This window comes from Cephus cinctus, unplaced genomic scaffold, assembly GCF_000341935.2.
Source record: "Cephus cinctus unplaced genomic scaffold, Ccin1 Ccin1_scaffold0401, whole genome shotgun sequence".
In the NCBI taxonomy this organism is placed as follows: Eukaryota; Metazoa; Arthropoda; class Insecta; order Hymenoptera; family Cephidae; genus Cephus; species Cephus cinctus.
In genome coordinates this window covers 185,827-207,273 of record NW_014333085.1, presented here as the reverse complement: position 1 = coordinate 207,273, position 21,447 = coordinate 185,827, and the positions used below count along the sequence as shown (strand labels likewise).

Sequence of the window (21,447 nt, the reverse complement as noted above, 5' to 3'; positions counted from 1 at the left end):
TCTCTGTCTCTCTGTCTCTGTCTCTCTGTCTCTCTGTCTCTCTGTCTCTCTCTCTCTCTCTCTCTCTCTCTCTCTCTCTCTCTCTCTCTCTCTCTCTGCGGTTTATAACCTAAAGCCTTAAACTCTTATATTTATCCATCTTTATTATACAACCAATTTTTTCGTCACGTAAATAGGTCGCACACTCAATCACGGTAGAGTGACATCGTCAGGCGAACAAGGGGAAGATGAGGACATTATCCTGGAGTAATAGCCGACCTAAGAAAGAGGTATACCGTGAACAAGAGAATGCATCCTTCTGGCTAGAGAAAAAGAGAGAGAGAGAGAGAGAGAGAGAGAGAGATATCTCACCAAGATTTTATAGATTATGCATATGACGTGGGTGGGAACAGGCCCGTAATTCTCTGGAATTGCACGTTCACGCGGTGCTAACTTACCCTCGGTATAACCTCGCAAGGTTACCCTATGAGATTTAAGAGGGAAATTCAAAATCAGGCTGGTCGAGTTTTTCTCCATGAACGTGGAAGCAAAGGACGCAAACTGGCAAATAGGATCCAGATTCGATTGAGGAGTTCCTTCTGCTTTTTTTTTCACGAGGTTAGAATCTTTAATCAACCAGTAATTTTCTCTCCCTCTGTATACACATATGTATATGCAGAGGAACAAGGCGCGGTGCTGGGAAAGCTGGGCTACCTAGGGCAGTTTGGCAGCCAGGAGCAGTGTGAGGTAGTTGAGCCAAGTTGGGGAGTTCGTGGAGGGTTTGCGGCTGGCGTCGAGGGGGTGACAGTAGCGGCAACGACGGCAACGGCGGCGGCGGCGGCGGCAGGCGCGTTCTGTCGGTCTCTCACGGTACGGGGTGGTCTGGCTTGGCCTGGCTTCATTGGGCGACGGAACGCCGACACGTGCGCACGTCTCGGTGCTATCGCGAAATTTCGGTTTGCCGCATTGTGTTATACCGCCCCTTAAGGTTGCCTCCAGAATTCCCACGTAGTACGTGCGCGTCTCAGTATACCGCATTGAGCTAATCGCAATACTCTACACTTTATTACATCTGTTATAATTTGACCTAGTACAATCTACACAGGCGAAATTAATATTAACATATTACTATACAAACCTTGAGTTTTGGCGCGTTTTTATACTCTTGAATATCCCGCCCTTTCTGGCTCATAATAGATTTCGCGCCTCCGTGACAAGCTGTGTGATGCGTCGTTTTTCTTGTGATTGTGAGTGTGTGCAGTAGGTATAAGGTGTGTAGCAGCTTCTACTCTTATTTCTCCTCGATCAACCAATCATCCTTCTTTTGTTCGCTACTTCAGTTTGTCCAGTGCGCGTGTCCTTCCCCAACGTGCGCGTTCTGTTTTCAAGATTCATGTACTCTTTCGTGGTTAACAAAACGTGCATCTAAAGAGAGAGAGAGAGAGAGAGAGAGAGAGAGAGAGAGAAAACAATGAAGAAAAATAGTGGCTGTTTCCTGCAGCAGAGGACGTGATGTCCCAACGAGGTGCAAGAAAAAGCCACGCTTGTTCTAACGAAAATGAGAGGAGCCACTGTCATCAGTTTGCATGCTAGCAACGTCGCGATAACTTTCTCGTCATTGAATAAGACGCCGACCACTACAAGGACGCTTATCATACTGACGTCCATGAGAGAGAAGGTCATCAAGAGAACAATTGTTAAAGATTAATCAAGAGAACGTATCATGATAGATCCTTAAAGACCCAGCGCCATGTCACGTGTTGGGCTTCTGTTGGCACGTTCGGCTCTTCTGATAGCCGCCCTTCTCTCATCGACCTACGTCGAGGCTAGTGAATTTCCTGAGAGAGAATGCTGCGACCCAATTTATCCGCTTCCCGAACCAACCAGCAAGGCGCCGTCCGCACCGACTCCAACTGGAAGAAGCGGTGAGTTATATTTTCTTCGTTTCATTCGTTAATCTCGCATTTCTTTTCTATCTGGGTTATAACGGTGGAACGTAGGCAGTACTAAAACCTTATGCTCCTCCGTAAAACCCTTGTTGACCGTGAACAAGTGTCGACTAACGCCAAATCTGCTCGGACTATTTTTAACCAACGTCAGCTATTCTCATGCGACCTACATATATGTAGAGACTCACAAACATCGTGATGATGCAGGGCGTTCTTTGTTTCTCTTTATAAATACTGAATCCCGTCGGAACATCCTTTACTAAGCTTAAAAACTGCGTGTATTTCGGCGTATTTGTGTGTCCTGCGGCGGCCATGCGAACACGTGGGCCCTAGTCTGTTCATTGTTTACTTGTAAGCTGGCCTTAATCGGTCAACGATTTGCTTTTATCGTTAAAGGAGCTGTTAAGCAATATAGACTGAAGGAGTCGGATCGTTTTCTTCGCGTATAGAATGCGTCGTTTTCTGTAAAACGTCTAAAGCAAAGTCCTTTAGAGGCAGTTTCAAATGAATTCTTTATTTTTGTTTTTTCGTATTGATACTCTACCCTAGAAACTCATGTCAGCTGATACCTCGTAATGCCGTTTTCACTGTAGCCAAGTTATTTCCTCGTTCGCTCGTTTTAGATTCACCCTGATCGTCCTTGAAGCTTCGGTTTTCTCTTTTAGCATGTCGCAACGAAACTACCTAACTGCCGTATACTATATGTGGTACACTCACTCGACGAAACCAGTCGGCAGGAGTGTCGCCCTAACAATAAGTTTTTCTTCTGGGGACAGCAGTAACTTTTTCATCCGACTAGAAGTGTTTGCTTGCTACTTTTTCCTTCCCGACGTTTCTCCAATTATTTCTTCCCAATAAGTAAAGACTGTTTCGCCACACTGCAGGATCTATTCAATGAATAGCCAAGTATTGTGACGGATAATTAAACAATTATTGTATTTCATATTTGCTAGAAATGAGAATGATAAAAAGAGACGTTGCAAATGAATCTGACAGAGAAGATCACCAGTATCGTTATTTCAATCTGATCGAATTTATTTACGTTCATTTTCATAACCAAAGAGCGTCGAGGACGAGAATTTATTTATATTTTTATTCACATATACACGAGTGTCATCGTGTTATGCGGCGTGTGCTTGTCGCCGCTGTGACGCGAATAGTTAATTTACCTTAAATTTTCCAGTGATAATGGAGCCGGTGGGAACTTTTTTTTTCAAATAAAATTGCAGAGAATCATTTTCCATTCGGAATGGGCAGTGCGGAATAAAATTGTACGTGAACGTTAAAAGTCTCACGAGGTCATTTCTCGTCCATAAAAATTGTCTCGATCGAAGGCAAGAACCGACGCACGCGTCGCCCCTGGGTTCGCGACTATATTTTATCGCGATTACGTATTAATGCGTATCGACGTCCCGCGTTTCCTGTCCTCACCGTGTAAATACAAACAACTAAAACTACAGAGTGCAAGAAACACGCACATGCTCCACGTATGCTGCCGCATGCGGCCACCGCAATTAGCTCTATACGTCACATGCGGGATCAACTCCCTCCGACGTGTTTCTCCATCATCCCCTATATCCACAAGCGCCGATATTCACCACTATTCCTATTCACTGGCATTCACCAGCAGTACTTCCGGTACCACCAGCACCGCCAGCACCCCGAGTACCACTGCACCCTTGCGTACTTTACCTTTGCCACCGCGTGTTGGCTCGTCGGCCAAATAATTGTTCAGGCAATACCCAGTTTGTTCGTTACGCGCTCGAAGAGGTCCTTTTACATTGACCCCCCCCCCCTCCTGGTACCACTCGCCCGGTTCCTCCTTCCTTTCTTCCAGCAGGTAGACCTTCGGCTCTTTTCCACGGCGCGTGATTCGCCCCAGGAACTATTCATTTTCTCGAGTGGCACGTAGCTGAGTGGGCGACTCGCATAAATTCCCTGAAGTTTGAGCAGCCGCTGACCTCCTGACCTCTGTAATTCCCTGGAGATTTCAACATTTTCACTTCCTACACCTCGTAAGGGATGGATCAATCGGTCGGTGCTCGCAGTAAGGTATTAATCCCCCAACTTGGCAAGGGTGGTCCAGGTTATTCAGGCTGGCCAACCGAACGGCTCCTATAGCCAGTAGAAGCTTGAGAAATTGCAACGAGAACTGTGGCAAGCCATTATAATATTTTTTATTTGCCCGTAAAGCGCCAATCTGCGTCCTCGAGAGTTTTAACGGTGAAGGCGAAAGGGCGAGACTCGCGAGAGGGCACGGAAGAGTCGCGGAGGGTCGAAGGGTGCAGTTGGGCGAGAAGGGGCGGCAGGGAGAGGGAAGGCGCGCGCGTTCGACACGAAACCACCTCTGGCCAGGCGTCGTTTCCCTTATCGGGAAAGGTCCTCGTGCAGATGTAATCGCCTTCTTTCCTGCGTGCTCGCGGTACGGCTTGTACGTAGCTACGTTCACTCGTTCATTCGCATGTTCATTGCTCTACAGTCCAATGGTGCTGCTGACCTCTCTCTCTCTCTCCCTCTCTCTCTCCCTCTCTCTCTCGCTACGCGAGTTCCTCGCCAAAGTGAACGAAGCGTCGAAGGAGTCGAGTCGATTGTCGAGTCGCGCCAGGATTGGCTGTGCTTTATTATTGCTTGTAGGTGAACCTGTGAACCGTTGCTGGTTCACCAATTCTTACACGCTAACACGGTAGACGCATGCCAGCAGCCCAACCAGCCAACCAGCCAACCAACTCGACGTCTCGACGACATGCAACCAAATTTAAGTTGGCTACACACGAGTTTTACCTAGATAGTTGAGAAACTGTATTCTCTCAGGTTGGCTAGCCTGCAGAATGCTGGCAATGCCAGAATTACCTGGGAGCTTAATGAGCTCCATACACTCGTACCTGCATCCGTGTGCTACATGCGGACACGTAGCGATCTCAGAGCAACGATAACAGCCATTCTATCTCGGCCATCTTCTACTTCTCACCTCGCACAGCTGTGTGACCTATAACCTCTGACCTACTGCTTCAGTTCATTCTCGCACTGCGATCGATTTCTTTGAATATTCTAATGACTTGTGCAATCGGACGAGAGAGAGAGAGGGAGAGAGAGAGAGAGGGAGGGAGGGAGCGAACGAAAAAGTCTTTCCCAGAGCAAGATGCAGTTTAATTGGCAGAGAGAGAGAGAGACTTCTGCACTAAAACTTCTTTCTCGAAATTCGAAAGATTTGAAAATGGCGAGAAATTCTGCGCGCCGTCTCTTGCACTGATTTTGCACGTGTTCATACGCGTTACGTAACATCCTTTTCCTGCGCATTCGCATTTTAAGGACTTTCCGCGAACGGGACGTCCCTCGAGTGGCTGGAATATCGACCCACATTGATTTCTCGACCCACCTCCCGCCCGTCGGGGCGTCGTTACGTCGTCGCTTCGCATTCCGTATCGTTCCGTATTCCTCGTATCGTTTAGCTCGAGGACGAGGATAAGGCGGCAGGATAACGATGCGATGTAATGGCTTGACGGAAGAGCAGGAACACCCTTCGCCGCCATTTTTTACACACCTTGTTCTGCGCGAGAGAGAGAGAGAGAGAGAGAGACGCGAGGAGTGCGTGGAAGAGGGAGGGCAGCATGGGGGAGTTTATTTCGCGGTAAGATACGACAAGAGGGTCTTTCGAGAAGCCATTATGCTTTTCTATGGTCAAAGCACGTATCATGTGGCTACGGTCCGTATCCGTGTCTGTGTGCATGCATGCGCGCGTATATCCTCTCTACTATTTCCACCCCCTACGTACAGACTTCATTCAATATTCGCGTTCCGAATGCCCCCCTCCCCCTCCCCCGCCCCCGCTCCGTTTCTTTCTTTCACTCGATTTTCTCTTGATATTTTGCGTCCTTTGAGAAAAGGAGTGCAGAGTGAGTGTTCTACATGAACAAAGAACTACAGTCGGACTACGTTACGAAGTATCCTGAAGGACTGACCGCTCCCCAAGATCCAACGATAGGCTTCTCTTTCTCTTGGTCTTTGCTTACTTCTCCGCTAGGGGATCGTCCTGTTATCGATTTTGGCCCCAAAGGAAAATGGAGCATTGGATAATTTTAGCCGGAAGGCCGCGCTTTCTTTATCGCATTGCTTTCCGGGCTAATTAGCAGCGTAAATAGTAGCTGGTCGATGCATATTTCATACATGCTCCAGCGAGGTTAAGTCGCGAGTGGCTTAGGGAGGCAGGACGGGCGGATGAGGCAGTCCAAGTGCGGGATAACGGCTGCAGGCTGGATTAGCGCCCCGAGAGCAATGCTAATGCACTGCTTGTCCTATCTTGTTGCTGCCTCCGAGGGGTGGGAGCTCCGCTTCCTCTTCTTCCGAGCACGTGCCTGTCAGCGGTGCGGGCTGACCTGCTCAACGAGACGACGAGCCGATGCGGCGTGAGCTCGTTGCTGCTTGCTCTGGTCTTGCCGCATCTTGGCCTTGAAATTTCAAAGGAAATTCAGATTCGGTTTAAAGACTCCCGGCTAGGGTGGCTTGACACGTGCAAGTCGCCGTCTAGCTCTCGTAGGCGGCTGCTCAGTCTACAGGGAGCCTGGGGCCCGCGTCTGGACCAGCCTCAATGGTCATGGGATCGCTTGACGATCTGTACGTTCCGACTTCTCGAGCCAGTGCTCGTCGGTGCTATTGATGCTCCTTCCTGGCGATGGGTTCCACCTTTTCGAACATTCTTCCGGCCGTCTTGGTAATTGGACCGTCGACTCTTGGTGAAGTCAGGCGAAGTTGTTGTGGCCGCGCCTGATGCCAGGGACAATCCGCGCGCTGTCTGTCGGCCTGAATGGGCTGCGTTGCTGCTCGGAGATGCCGTACTTGCCCTCGGCTTATTGTATCTCATGCAAGTTCAATACCAATTCGGTATGCGTGATTTTATTTTTGGGCCTAGTGCGAATTTTTTGGCAGCGAGTTAAGGCTTCCTTAAGATTCAGTTAAACTGGAAGAGCTGCGTGCGATGAGTACGCGAAGTATTACTGTTTCCTCTTTTATTGTATGGCTTTGCTGATATATATTTCCTCCGTTACTAATTTTTTTTATCCAAATTTTCTTATATTATGTGACTTTTAGGGGACCTGTGTTCTACGGTTAAATAAGCATTCTCTCTTTCTCTCTCTCTCTCTCTCTCTCTGTCTCTCTCTCTCTTTCTCTCTTTCTCTCGCTAAATATATTTGGCCTTTCAAAGAAATATCAGAACCCAAGAGAGAGAGAGAGAGAGAGAGAGAGGGAGAGAGAGTGAGAAGGAATCAGGAAGAGAAAGGAAGAACACAAAGAAGTCTACGTCCTCCTCCTTGACTCTCGAGAACTTTAGACTGAGCCTTCACTCGCCTGACTCACCAGGCGACCTACACTCGTTCGACGTGATAACGTTGAAACTTTTCAAAGGCGCTAAGAATACTGGGCACTTTGGTACTTGCCTTCCCTATCTCCGCAAATCTTCCTCGTGTCCTATTGCTCCCCCTCTCCCCGCGGCCTCTGCCCTAAGTCTCTATTCTCCATCCTCCATCTTGCAGCTTCCTTCGTGAAAGCCCGTCTGTCACTGACAGGAATTTCTGCTCCTGCACCCGTGGACCACGCACGCACTGCTCTTACAATTAGTGATAAGCGCAATGCCGGAGGCTGATGCTGAGTCTAGGAAAAGCAGGCAGGGCTGGAAAAAAGAATAGCAGAGCATTGAGATTCTTGTCGTTGGTGCTGAGAGCGTTGAGAGGGTTAATTTCTTGAATGCGATCGTGAACCATCCCCTGGAAACACCCCTGTGCTAAGTTGCCCACTGCACTTCGCTGCCTTCATTTTCTACCACCGTTTCTAATTCCCCTTTGGGGCGTTTCTTTACTGCCGTTCCTTCTCGATTCTCGCTCTTTACAAGCGTCGCAGATCGTTTCCATCGGGAGCGGGATTTTCACGAGGGTTTCATTCTTAGCTTTTTTGCCTTTCGCTTCCATTTCCACCTTCCCTCCACCCCCCCTCTCTCTCTCTCTCTCTCTTCCTTTTATCTCCTTGTTGACGTTACGCAACTTGTATTGATTTTCCGGAAAGAAGTTTCCGAGCCGGCACGCGGGTAACTGGGAATGCGGTAGGTCCCTCAGGGTGTTCCTCAAGGTTGGACTCTGTACTCGCGGACTAGCTTGTCTCTGGTCGAACAGATGCGAACATGGCAAAGGCCTAAGAATCCGAGAGAGAAGGAAGGGAATGGGAGATCGACTGATCACGGGGTTCAGGAATATTCAATATGGTTGAGGATTTTCTTCCCCCGTGGAATTTTTCACCTGGACCTGCTGTGGATCTATAAATTTAACCGAGCACATGTAACCAAACATCCATGTGAACGGCAAACTACCACTGACGCGCTGCGTGATGAAGATCCAATCGCAAGGATCGAAGGGCGCTTGTCCCGGTCTTACTGACCCGCAGAAAGAACGAGACAGAGACACAGCTAGAGGATCGGGTGGTGTGTCGGAATTTCAGAGGGCAGAAGCCTCGACGAAGAGGGTGGCAGAAGGTAAAGGTCTTCTGCATGGGCGTCGCATTACGTAACGCGCCGATACGTCTAAACGATCCATCAAGCTACGAACTCGACTCTAACAACCGGGATAACCTTGCTTGAATCTAGCTGGGAATCTTAGGAATGTAGGCACCTACAGCGCCGATGTCCTCAGGGAGGTCAGGACGCCATGTCCTCCCTCCTGCCTCGAACGTACTTGTGCGCGACTCAGCTCGCGTCCCGCTAGTTCCGCTTTCAGCAAAGTATTCCCCAGAGTATTCCCCAGCTACCATAAACCCGGTGCTCGAGCGATCCTCGTCAGCCATCCGCAGGTAGACCTAGACAGCCAGGATGGACGTAGCTGGAGGTAAACCAAAGAGTATGCCACATCCGGTGCAGCAGCTTTACTCACCGAAATTGGATATAATTTCGTGGGACTGCACTCAGCCTCTACCTCGCACCGGAAACCACCACTCTACCTCTTCTTCCTCTTCTTCCTCTTATTTTCTTCATTCCAGCAGGTTCGCTCGCATTTCCTACGCGGCTTTACACCTTTACACCTTTACACCTTTACACCTTTACACCTTAACACCACCTCCTCTTCCTTTTCTTTTTTCTTTGGCTCTCTGCGGCCTCTCCACCTCCAGCCACGTCCTACCCTCTGCTTTCACTGCCAGGGCGAACCTGGTGCGCGTCTCCCAGATTCGTACAAATTTCGCGTAGATATCTCATCCCTGGCTACCCGGTGCTGCACATGGAACGCCTGTAACGTGTTCCCAGAGTTTCATCCGTCCACGAGGTCGACCACGGCGACGATGTCCCATCGACGATAATTCCCAGCGGGACAACGTCGCGCGACAGACTTATCTCGGGTCCCCATCGTCCGGACAGTAATTAGAGCCCGGAAATGGGCTTTTCTCTTCTACACCGTTGCTAGCAGCTACCTATGTAAATAGTTGGTAAAGGTGGTAACTAAGGTATACCTAAAGGGGATTAGGTGGTGTGTAGAGGTTGGTATCTTTAGGTGGCATCTACCTCGACGTCTGGATGGCCAGATATCTTGGTGAATAGACAAATAGGACAATGGGTCAATAGGTGAATCCTTGGCTGAGATCATGAGATGGGAAGCCAATGCACATTGAGCTCTGCTATACATACACCTGAGTTGTAACGTAAAATCGAGGCGGATGCCGAATTCCAAACGATCCTATGTTTCCAGCTAATTAAGGCCGTTTCCATCGACCGTATCCAGCGCACCGGTCGCATCGGAATGTAATTTCAATAGATGGGAAGGACGAGCACAGGGAAGGGGCTGGAGGGGGGGGGCGGGGGTGACGCAATCGCCTCACTCAGGAAATGACCTAGATATCAAAAACGCTTCAAGTATTATTTCGTGTTTCGGAAAAACAGTAGGAATATCAAAATATAGTAAATTCTTTTGCTTCCAACGAGTTTAGACCGAAACTAATAGCCATCGTAGGACTGATCGTTGCAGCGGCCAGCGGCTGTACCCGAGCCAGTTTGTGACTGGCCTCTTTTCGAATTTCATTTATTATCTTTGTTTGACAGAATTATGTAACCATATTTTTTGCATCTCACTGACCCTGTCAAGGACGTGAACGGCAACGATGAGATCGGGATACGCGACACGATTGACGCTTGAGCCACGTCAGGTTCGATTGCGCACTTAACCCTTTTATCGCGGTGTGTATATATCTATATCTATCTATCTGGATACGTATACCTTCGAGAGTGGGAATAACGAAGTAGAGTAGGCTCAGTTGCAGAGCTGGAGCCGAGTAGGATGAGCCCGGGACCTAGGCCACAGCTTTCATTGATTCTCTCGACCGAGTTACGTGTCCAAACTCCAGAGAGAGAGAGAGAGAGAGAGAGAGAGAGAGAGAGAGAGAGAGAGAGGGGGGGCTGGGGAACATCGTCGGACATTTTGGAAATACCAACGATCCTTGTAGCAGCTTCTACGACGATGCCACTCAAAATGTATGTCTGTGTTGTGTATAGGTATGGTTGTCACGTGAGCCATACCTTCTGGATGGGAATGCGTCCCGTGGGAAGAAAAGGGAATTAGCTGGAGAATTTCTCGTGCGGCACCAATTAGCGATCCTCTGGAATTCGACTTGGTTGAATTATTCTCTCTCTATCGCCCCGCCCCCTTCCCTCGTTTCCCATCCACCCTTATCCCTTCAGACTCTCTCCGTCATTTTCACTCTGGCTTGATTCCGTCGATGCGGCGCACGGAGGGCGGAAAGGGGGGTACCGACAACGGCCCTCGAGAAATCACAGATGGCAATAATTAAGAGCTGACCCCGCGTGGCGTAGACACTCGAGGCGTTTCGAATCAGCCAGAATACTGGGTAATAATGGGCACTCGATAGCGTGATCGATCCTAGTTGGATTTATATTGGGCGGGTACACTAGTTGCAAAAATTATCGAGAGTTTGACTGCAGTGCAAGAAATCGGTTCTATCTCGCCCTACTGGCTACCGCACTTTGTCCCCTTCTACCCTTCGGGACATTTCGTTTTTCCTCCTTCGCCGAACAAGGCCTCCTGAGATCCAAGTTACTCCGTGGCTTACTTGTTTACACCTACCACCAGCCTCACCTTTGGAAATTGAATCGCCATGGCTGGCAGTCTCTTGGCAAATCTCTCCCTACCTCTGGACAATCCGAAATGGCGACAAGAGTTCCTGGCATAGCTACCCCATCTCGTGAGCATCCCCTCTTCCTCCTACGTTATCGCAACTGCCTCGAACATCCTCTAGCTCCTTGCCTATTAATTATTATACTAACGTGCGACAGGTGCGTCCTTGATAAAAGTAGTAACCTACTACGGGGCCTCCCTCGAAAGGGAGTGCGACCCCCCAACTAGCTCGGGGTGTCCGTTGCTCATCGTTCTGGCTCTGTCCCATCTTTCAATTAGGGGTTGCCAGGGGCTGCCTAATGCCACGTGGTAAAAACACGTGCGGTGTCGAGATTGCGGCTTTCCTCCGAGCCGAAAGGCCGTGAGCGGAGGAGCCGCCTGCAGCTGGCAGCGCTCGCTCTCTCGCTCTCTCGCTCTCTCGCTCTCTCGCTCTCTCGCTCTCTCGCTCTCTCGCTCTCTGACTCTTTGCGGCTCCGCTGATTGTCCTCGACGTTAATCTCACGGGGATGAAAACCCGATTAACTGGCAGGAATCGGTCCTGCCTATCCTCCCGCGATCCTTCATATACGCTCGTATTATGGGCACATGTTTACCTACCCTTGGCGATAGTCTCCCGAAAGTCGGGCATATTCGTTACTCTCGTTAACCGTGCACTCTTCTCATGTAAATCGCCAGTGGCAGGAATTTAGCCGAACGTAGAAAATGCCTTCGGCGCTGGGTTTCTTATTGGGCAGTCGTGTGCAAACATTGAAACTTTCCCGATTAGCCTTGTGCGCTTGTACAGCGTCGCTGCTGCCTCCTCCTGGAAATCCTCAATTTGGTAGTTCGATTCCTTCCTTGTTATTATACAAGTGCACATACAGTAATGACTCTAACAAATTGATAACACAGTCGACCATGCTTTGTCACTGTGACGCACAAATAATCGATCCTAGTCCTTGAGAAGTCTGCAAGTTCGTCACGTTTCGCAAGAAATAGAAGAAAAAATAATTGCAAGGAGCAAGTGTTTCCATGATTCCATGAAAAAGTTGAAATTGCTTGAGTCCTTGTCGAACTACTTGCGGAATGTTGCCAAGTCTCTGCTCGTTCACCGTTCGCGCATCTATTAGCCTACGCAGTACTTGGCATTAACAACCCTCTATCCATTAACAAGTTACGTAATGCCTACACCCGTCTGACACAATGAGATTTACTCCCTAATGGATGTAGTTTCTCTTGAATTGGATATTAGCGGGTTTTACAGGTACAAGAAGTCCCGACCTCCGTGCTGATCAATTTCTTGTAGAGATCTCAACTGTCCCGCCAACAAGAGGAAAGCAAGAGGAAAGCGAGAGGAGGCTCAGCGAAAAGGAAGGAAATCCGCAAGGAGAAATCGTCACGATTATTGTGGCGTCTCTCGCATATTTGGCGCAACAGGTGGACGTCGGACTGAAAATTCTCCTGAAGGATAACGACGAGCCGATCGAACCGACAAAATTGCTTGGACGGCAGGTAGAAATTCGATTTGAATCGCAGCCTCCTCGTTCAACTGGAGCAACGAGACTGCAGAGTTTCAGTCTTTTCCCGACTGCGTCCACCGGGCGTAACGGATCTGATGAACCAGCGAGCGACGCTCGCCGAGTCTCGTGCCATTTCAGAGGAAGAAACTCGGCGGGATTACACTGCTGCTTTCTAGACTTTCCAGCTTTTTCTTCAAATAATACTTTCGATACGTGTTTTCCACTTTTCTTTGAAATATTCTCAAATATACGGAATTCCAGAGAACTAGACGAATTCTTTTTCGAGCTTTTCGTACTTTCGCAGCTATATACTCCTCCCCCCTCCCCCTCTTTCTCTTTAAGCTACCCAAAAAGCTACGGCTGGCTACCACCCTCGACGAAATAACCTCGCCATACCTGAAGGGGTCTGCGCGTTGGCGTCTGCGATCGATTTTACCAGGAACACAGGAACACAGGAACACAGGAACACAGGAAAACAGGAAAACAGGAAAACCTGAGAGCGACAACTCGACTGTGTATTTGACAGGAGTTGTGTTTTCGCACTGGCCTCTGAATTACTTAAATCTTCGACAATGTAAATTATATTTATTAGCTGATTCAGGTGAAAGAGACGCGGGTCGTTTTGTCCTAAATTAAGCGCAATCTGTCAAATTGATTAGAACCCGCGAAGGCGCGCGCTTAGCAACGAATTCGCAGGCATCGCATGACGATTGGACGATCAATCGGCATCGGGTAAAATCAGTGACTGAATTTTTCGGTATTTTCGATACACGACACGTCGACTGTAACATGGATCCTACACCGAAGAGGGAAGCCAGTCAAATTGCATTTTGCTTCCTTTATATGTATATTTGTTTTACTCTTCGCCATTTATGATTAACCGCACGTCTTTCCGGTCGCGTTAATTCACAGTTATCCATCAATCACGTAGTTACGCCCCCTGAACGGCCAAATCTGCACTGGCAGTTTTTCCCTAACGATTACGGATGGGGAAAAGAGCTCGCGAAAGAGAGAGAGAGAGAGAGAGAGAGGGAGAGCGACAGTTTAACAGTAATTTCTCGATAACTATTCTGGTAAATGATGTTCATTTTTGTACAGTAAAAAACGCCTCAGATATCAAGCTACCTGGGTAATATGTTCTAATGCATAGGTTAACTTGCTGACTTCTGTGAAAATTAAGGTAACCTGATTAAAAACAATCATTTTTCCCTGGCGACTTTAATTTTGCCCAGCAGTACTAATTAAATATCTCTTTAACTGGACGGTAAACAAATTTTATTTTTAGCCAGCAGAAGCAGCTGATTGATTGACAGGGTCAACTTTCTAGCATAATTCTACCGGTGCTGCCTTAAATACATCAATTATTAATTCGTTCCGTATTGAGCAGTCAGTGAGTGCCTGGATCGTAAATATTTTATTGCTGCTTAAAGTATTTTTAAATCCCGCTTGCGGGTATCGAATCTCCAGGCAAGATCCCCGCGTGCCTATTTGCCAACGGCGATAAGTTGACGTCCCGACGCTCTAAGCGTCGGTTGAGTCGAGTGCACGCGTAACGTGGTGGATATGTGGCATTTCGGTGATATTCGGCGGCGCATAAAAGTGGCGCCTCTCGTGTGCAGCGCGTGAGACCGTCCCGACGCCTGGCTGTCTACTTTATCGCCTTGGCCTCGCCCCCCGTCACTCATTTCAACTTCCAAGGTGATCCGTTTGGTGCATTCGCGACCACAAGCGACCGCAACTTCCTCTCTCGCTCCATCCCCCCCAGCCCCACGTACTCAGCACTCACCACGTACGTGCTATCTCCCACCAACATTTTCCCTCCCTCGCGCTTTTCAGAATCTTCGTTGGACCTTCCTTTAATTAACGCTCCTCCAGTACGGAAGTTCCAGGGACATCCGTGATGTAAGCGAGTCTTTAGGATCTGAAAGTGCCAGAATTTGATCAGGCCCTTATAACCTTCGTTCCTGTCCCTCCTGTCCCTCCTGTCCCTCCTCTTTCCTTCCTCGCGGCCCTCTTGCACAATTTCCATTTATAGTCCTATTTCAGAGGAAGCGCGGGATGTCTCAAAGATCAAAGCACAGAATCACTCGAGGCGAAACAAGTTGAGCTGAGAAAGGACGCTCCGTCGAGTGTACTCGGCGTCGCGACGCACTTCCATTTAAAATCTGCCTAATGCGTCGCATGACACTAACGGAACACGTGGGTCAGCACGTGTCCTTGGAAGTAGTTGGACAATTGGTAGTTGGCACGTGGCTCGAGGGACGCGGAGCAGGAGGAGGAACTCAAGAACGGAGAGACGAAGGAGTAGATAGACGCGAAGACGGCTGATGAAGGAGCTACGTAGCCGTCCGACGGCCGGCGTCGTTTCTGGGTTCGCAGCCCGCCAGGCGCAATAATTTATCAGCGGCGTCGCTGACCGAGTCGGGATCCTTCGCGTGGGTCCAGCCTCCTTCATCCATCTTTCATTTCAGGAGATTCGCCTGCTATTGATGAGATATTGTGTGTAACGCGAGGAGGAGCCCGTACAGAGGAGTCTGTAACGAGGACTGAAGAAGCGAAGCGAATGAACGAAGGAAGGAAGGAAGGATACGCGGAGTCCAGAGAGGGAAAGAGAGATGAGACTATAGATAGTAATGTGCTTGAAACGATGTCCGGTATTGGGTAGTTTTTCTGGTTCTTGTAGATTCTCAGCTGCCGAGTCTCATCTGGCTGGAGGCTGACTGAGTCGGGTGGAGTCGGGTGGAGTCGGGCGGAGTCGGGCGGAGTCGGGCGGGGGGAGGTGGAGAAGACTCCCTGTAGTAAGCGATTATTTTATCGCTCTTTGGCGATCTGCCAAAGACTGGCTAGAGGGCGAGCATGGAGTATCTGTCGAAAGGGCATCCAGGGCATCCAGGGCATCCAGGGCATCAGGGTGTATCGCGGATTTAGATTCCGCAATCTTCTTAACGTGTAATCCTATAACTACACACCCCTCTTCTTCGCGGTCTTTTGCGAATGCAGTAGGCACTCCAAGTATCTTAGACAATATTGATCCGCTGACGTAACCTGCAGGTACCTCCTCCGAATTAAAGTTTAACTTTGCCAAGGTGGTATCTTGCGAGAATCTTGCTGCATAATCGGCTAATAATTCGCAGGCTGTTATTTTTTCACAAGCGTCTCCCGCTTACGCGCTCTGCGGCTGCCGCTGCTGTTCCTGCTGTTCCTCATATTTTTTTTTTTAATTTTTTGACTCCTCGCTTCGCAGGAAACGTAATCCGTAATTAGTCGGCCCGCGTTTGTTAGCTCCCACCTGTTTGCCTAGCTGGCGTGATGCTTACCACCGTGCGGTCACCTCGTAACATGCACACACGTGCACTGTAGGTGTGAACCCGTTTTCCTGCAGTGTCGGTTCATCGCCATTTTCTTGCCTTATTTTGCCCCCCTCTTCCTCTTCCTCTCTCTCTCTCTCTCTTTCTTATTTCTTCATACAGTCTTTTATCCTTCTTTGCTCTTCTCTTTCCGCCCGAGCAGCTAGCGGTTTCTATCCGATAGCCATATAAAACGATCGACAGCTATTCGATAACGGCAATTTACATTTAATCGGCTGTTTTTCTTATTAACACACCGAAACCACAAAATTAATTAGAATATTAATTAAGACTGCAGCTTCGCGGTTTCTTCTTATTCTCTACCCTCCGAAGGCTCTTTGTGCTCCTACATTGTTTCCGAATATTCTGTAGAACATGTGACACGTGGTGTTATCGTGGCGTTATCGAAGTTGCAGGGTATTTCCAAGTTGCCAAACTTCCTGGAATCGAAAGGAGTGTCTGATCTCTTTTGCAGAAATTTTGAAAATACTTTTAATTAACATTTAACATTTAATACTGTATAAATATGGACCAGTCAGCTTTCTTTTTTTTAAATAATTTTACAGGCAGATTTCGGTAATGAGAAATAATGAAGAAAATATGGCTAACTTGGCACGGAGCATCGTGCTCTCTAATGACCCTTCAGCCTGGTCGATTTGCTCAAGCTGTAGCTAGTCCAGTATATACGGTATGTGTGCATGCTATACATATACGTCATAGCAGCTCTGACGCCCCGGTAATTCGCGATCCGTTTTTACTCTCTGCGATTTTCAGGCTGAAAGCATTTTTCCACCCCTCATTCTCTCTCTCTCTCTCTCTCTCTCTCTCTCTCTCTCTCTCTCTCACTCACTCGGGTCCCTTGCCATCTCACTCTCTCTGTTTCACTTACGGTCACGAGTCCCTCACTGTCGGATGCGCCTAATTTGTCGCTTCTAATCTGACTGGAACGGCGCGATGCCGGCGCCATTGAATTTCCTCGAGAGAAAGGAAGTGTGTACCGGATCCGCAGCCCCGAGCTCCGTGTCCGCCGAGGTGGAATAATCAATTCTGACCCAGAGAAATCTTCTTGCGAAACTTATGCTTTCTCCTTGGTTCCCACTCCCTCTCTCCCTGCTAACGCACACCCTTACCTTTTGTCTTTCTCCCCCCTCTTTCGAATCCCCTCTTCTTGCTCTCTTGCTCCCTTCCTCCTACCCTCTTGCCCCGCAGCGCGTGTCGTTTTCCTCCTGCTCTTCCTGGAGGACCTCCTGATCCACCGTGTAAATCGCGACGGCACGTTCCACTCGGAGGGAAAGAGCGCGAAGAAATTGAAAAGCAGCCTCCCAATTACTTTCTCGTTACACTCGAGGCTGCTGCCCCCTTTCACCCCCGCGTACTCCCCTATTCTCTCTCGGTATACAATGCTCTCTTGTCCCGATCCTGTGCGTCGCCTCGTGCCTGCCTCACGTCTGCACTCTCGATGCCCGCGCGGTTTAGCGGAGTTCTCTTTCGTAACCCCTCCGACGCGACTCCATTGCGCCTCCATTGCGACGGTGATGCAATCTCTCAGGAGCGGCTAATTGCTTTACAATAGTCCTCAGTTAGGAGTTGGCGCGTCGCAACGCCAAGGGGACGCCGGGAGGCCTGTGTGCGCACACGCGTGCGAGGCCTGGCACTTGGTAAACTTCACGTACGACGTTGCGCCGCTTTAACGAGATAACGTCTTCCCTTTCGCGCGGACACCAGCATCCCTCGGTCTCTTGTACCTTGTGTTTTCTAGCCGATATATTACCTCAGTCCTTTCCCTAATTCTTTGATTTTTCAATGTTCTTTCATTTATTTTCAACATTTACGTTCTGGGTTCATTGTTCTACTAAACGTACTTGGTCCTTCTTTCCCGTCTAACCATTTACCGATAGCGCTGCAGTTGAGTCGATGGAAGTCTCATTGCTCGAAGCACCGAGTCTCTGGTGAACTTGGCATTAGGTTACACGTTAACGATTCGGAAGCTTCGGCTTCCCTGGCCCCTTTGACCCCTTTGACCCCTTGGACCCCTTTGGCCTCGTTGACTAAGCGCTGGAAAATTATTTCACTAATGCATCGCCTGTTCCTCTGGCACGCATTGCTGACGCACGCGTACGCGCAAACGCAACGTTCTCTTACGTAATGACAATTATAATCCCCTTAACCCCTTTAACATTGGCACGTCGCGAGAGCACTTCAATCCTGCTGTGTGCTGTGTGCTGTGTGCTGTGTGCTGTGTGCTCTGTGCTGTGGCAATCCGCGTCAGAGAGGAAACATATTTGCTACTTGCTGCTCGCTGCTGCACCTACCGCATGTTTAATCTCAATTCTGATTTGCAGGAATGTTAATTGATGATGCTATACATGACTACCCAGCTTAATTGCGCTAATGAGATTTAGCAGATGTCATCAGCTGATTCTAGGTAGATATCTCTGAATAACTATTAAATTGTTCAATTATTGTTTGGTTATAGCTAACAATACAGCTACAGTGACATATTCAATTATTTAGCCTTGCGATGCTGGAGCTTTTGTTTCCCTTTATATTTCACCATTACGTGCCTAACGATACCTCCTAGCCACCCTCTTGCCCCGCCCAAAACAGTCGCCAGCCTCCACCGACGTTCAGTGTGCCAGAACCGGATGGTCGTGACGCTCATATCGTAGATGAGATTCTAACGAGTTATGCAAGCGACAACATCGCGCTTCTCTTTCGAATCCTCATCCTTGATGACCTCTTCAGGCCATAATTCCAGTGTCCCCACGATTACGATTCTACAATGAACGTGGACCTTCCGTCCACCAGTGGTCGCTGGTTCCCTTTGCCAGAGACAACGGGAACCAGAAGGAGGGTAGAAGGAGGGTAGAAGATTTCTGGGTTCTGTGGACGGGAGAGCGCCGCCGCGCCTTGCGAGGGGCTGGAGGAATAAGACTGCTTGCACAGCGTGATCGTACTATTGTCTGGTAGAAAGAGAGGAGAGCCGCCGCCGACGACGCCGACGACGACGACGACGACGACGCCCGGCTAAGGGGGTGTAGACGCGTCCTCGAGTGCACATCCTGTCGATGCGTCAAGTTGCATATGGAGGGTGCAGAGAGATGTACAAAGGTGCAGAAAGGTGCAGAAAGGGCAAAAAAGGGCATGAAAGAAAATTGAGGGTGCCTATGAGTAACCTGCGCGTGGCTGCAACGAGTCGACGAATATCTGAAGAGACAGTCGTGCCAGCGGAAGAGGCCGCCGCTTGACTTACACGTGCACCCTTGTGCCTTGTGTTCGCCACCCTTGACACCCTAGACGAGCCGAACACCCCCAACACCCGTGGCACCCTTGGCCCTTCGCCTGGACACCCGTTTTTAAGCACGTACATACACGCACACACGGCTCTAGGTCTCTCTTCTCAATCTATTGTCTCTCGTCGGAACTATACAATGTATAAAAGGTATCAGGAACTATAGAACTCTTTCGAGTGCTAATGGAACTCACCTTAGTTTTTATAAACTTTAAAAATTGAGCTGCCAACTACACGCAGCCTCCCTTGAGAGTGTTGAAACGTAACAGGCTCCGTGCGGTCTTACCTTCGGTTTAGCCGAGCGAACGGAGATATTTAAAATTTAAGCGAATGGACCCTTTCACATGAAAATTTGAGCCTCGCGGGCCCGCCGATCCCCATATTGACCTTCGCAGCCTTCCTTAACCCCTGCGAGCCCCCGTCGTCCTTCCGGTTCTCTTTCAATTATGTACGAGTACTTTCCGATCCCCGCACCCCCTGTGCGCCCGCTTATCCGTACTTATTCTCAGTCGGTCATGTAAACGCGAAGCCAAGCTTCACGTATGATCGCAGGTTGCCCAGAGGGATCAGGTTGAACTGCCCAGGAGAAAAAGGATCCGCCCAACGTCGAGGCTGCCGCACCAGCCACCATCAATTCCCCATCGTTTCTTCTGCTCCAGTCTGATTAGCTACGTCTGCCTCTCCTGCCTCTCCTGCCGTCGACTTTGCATCCCACTGAGAGACACAGGCTCTCGCCTTTCCAAACTCTGCCAAGGATCTCCTTAGGAGTCCTGCTCTCCTCGCGATCCTTCAGGTAAGGAGAGGTAAGATACACACACGTGTAGCACCTACCTTGGGAAACATGAGAACAGTTTGATCCGACGCTACGCGACATCATTCGCGCGGGCAAAGAGCCGCGGGGGCGACGGAGGAGCAAGGGACAGGGATTACGCCCTCCCTGCCACCCCCCGGGCGTAATTTCATCTCCTGGAGAGAGGGGCTGTTGGCTGTCACGTGGCGCCGCGGATATAAACGGATATAAACGCGGCCGTAGCGCTTGGACTTGGGGAGCGCGCCAAAAAATTGGACAGATCTCGAGGAATCTTGATGCATAAGTTATTCCCAGGGATTGAACAGGCGAGAATGTAGACGTCGACGGCAAGACGGCTGCTCGAGCTTCCGTTCGAAGCTCCAACACGCGAATGTGGATCTGTGGCGCACTTACGTGCACTCCAAGAGACTCGCTCGCACTTAACTTTGAGTCTCCCCGAAGAACAAGAAGGGGCGGCCCCCCTTCGAGACCGGTGAACCCTCAGGTCGCATCATACCTTCGCCTACCACCCCTGTGGTGATCACCACAAGACTGACAGACTGGAAGAGTAGCAGCGAGTCACCCTGCACTCCCCCCGCGCCGCCCTCAAATGCAAGCCTCCTCCATACAATATACAATACGCATTAGGTTAAAATCCAGCTTCACCTTCCTCTGCCCGGAGAAGATTCCTCGAGGATCGATCGCAGCTCCGAATTGCGAGGGTTGCGTCATCCCCAGCCCTCCGTCGTCGACCCTTCTTAATTTTCATCAGCCCCACGTGTTATGCGGCGCTTCCTCCTCTTTGATAGGAATATCCGCACTTTCGATTTCTCCCTCGTCGACGCTCGTGACTTTCTCGATTGGACGTCGGCACGGCTCGAGTGTCTCCTTTCGTCTGGACGCTTGGCGTCGTTGTGCGACCCCAGCCGGCCGTGCCTTTCGCGTCTTTCCCGTCTTTCCCGTCTTTCCCCTCTTTCCCCTCTTTCCCGTCTCCTTGAACGACTAGTCCGCCTCGGGCAACGATTAATCCTCTACGAGATCCGATCTCTGTTTTGGCGAATGAAACAAGTACGATGATTAATGGATTCGCGGGGAGCGACGAGCTTCGCTGTTATCATTGGTGAAATCTCCTGCGACATTAGGAAGTCAAATATTTTCGAAGGCGACGGCACGTCGACGAGCTGCGCGTGCGTCGAGGATTCTCATACTTTCTTTTATTCTTTCCACTGCAAAGATCACGCGACTGGACAATTTTACTTGGCAAATTTTAAACTGGCCATTCTCCAAGCTCGCTCTGGCCTCTCAAGCCGTCTCTTTACCTCCTAACCTTCGTTTCGTGCATCTAATAAATCGCGACCAAAGTTTTTACTTACCAGCCACTTTTTGTTTTATTCCTTTTTTCCTAATTTTTAGCCGCCCCCCCCCCCCCCCCC

The 21,447-nt window shown here is 49.5% G+C and overlaps 1 protein-coding gene across 7 annotated transcripts in view; it reads left to right on the top strand.

Moving 5' to 3' along the window:
- Positions 1-890: 890 nt before the first annotated feature.
- Positions 891-21,447, top strand: part of LOC107267434 — a 102,371-nt gene continuing 81,814 nt past the window's right edge. The window contains exon 1 of one of the 7 annotated variants that reach the window (XM_015739160.2): positions 891-1,904. In XM_015739160.2, the coding sequence (XP_015594646.1) occupies positions 1,730-1,904 (175 nt within the window). In that variant the 5' untranslated portion in view covers positions 891-1,729. The remainder of the gene's footprint in view (positions 1,905-21,447) is intronic. The other 6 variants (XM_015739161.2, XM_025084651.1, XM_025084647.1 and 3 more) reach the window with 6 other exon arrangements.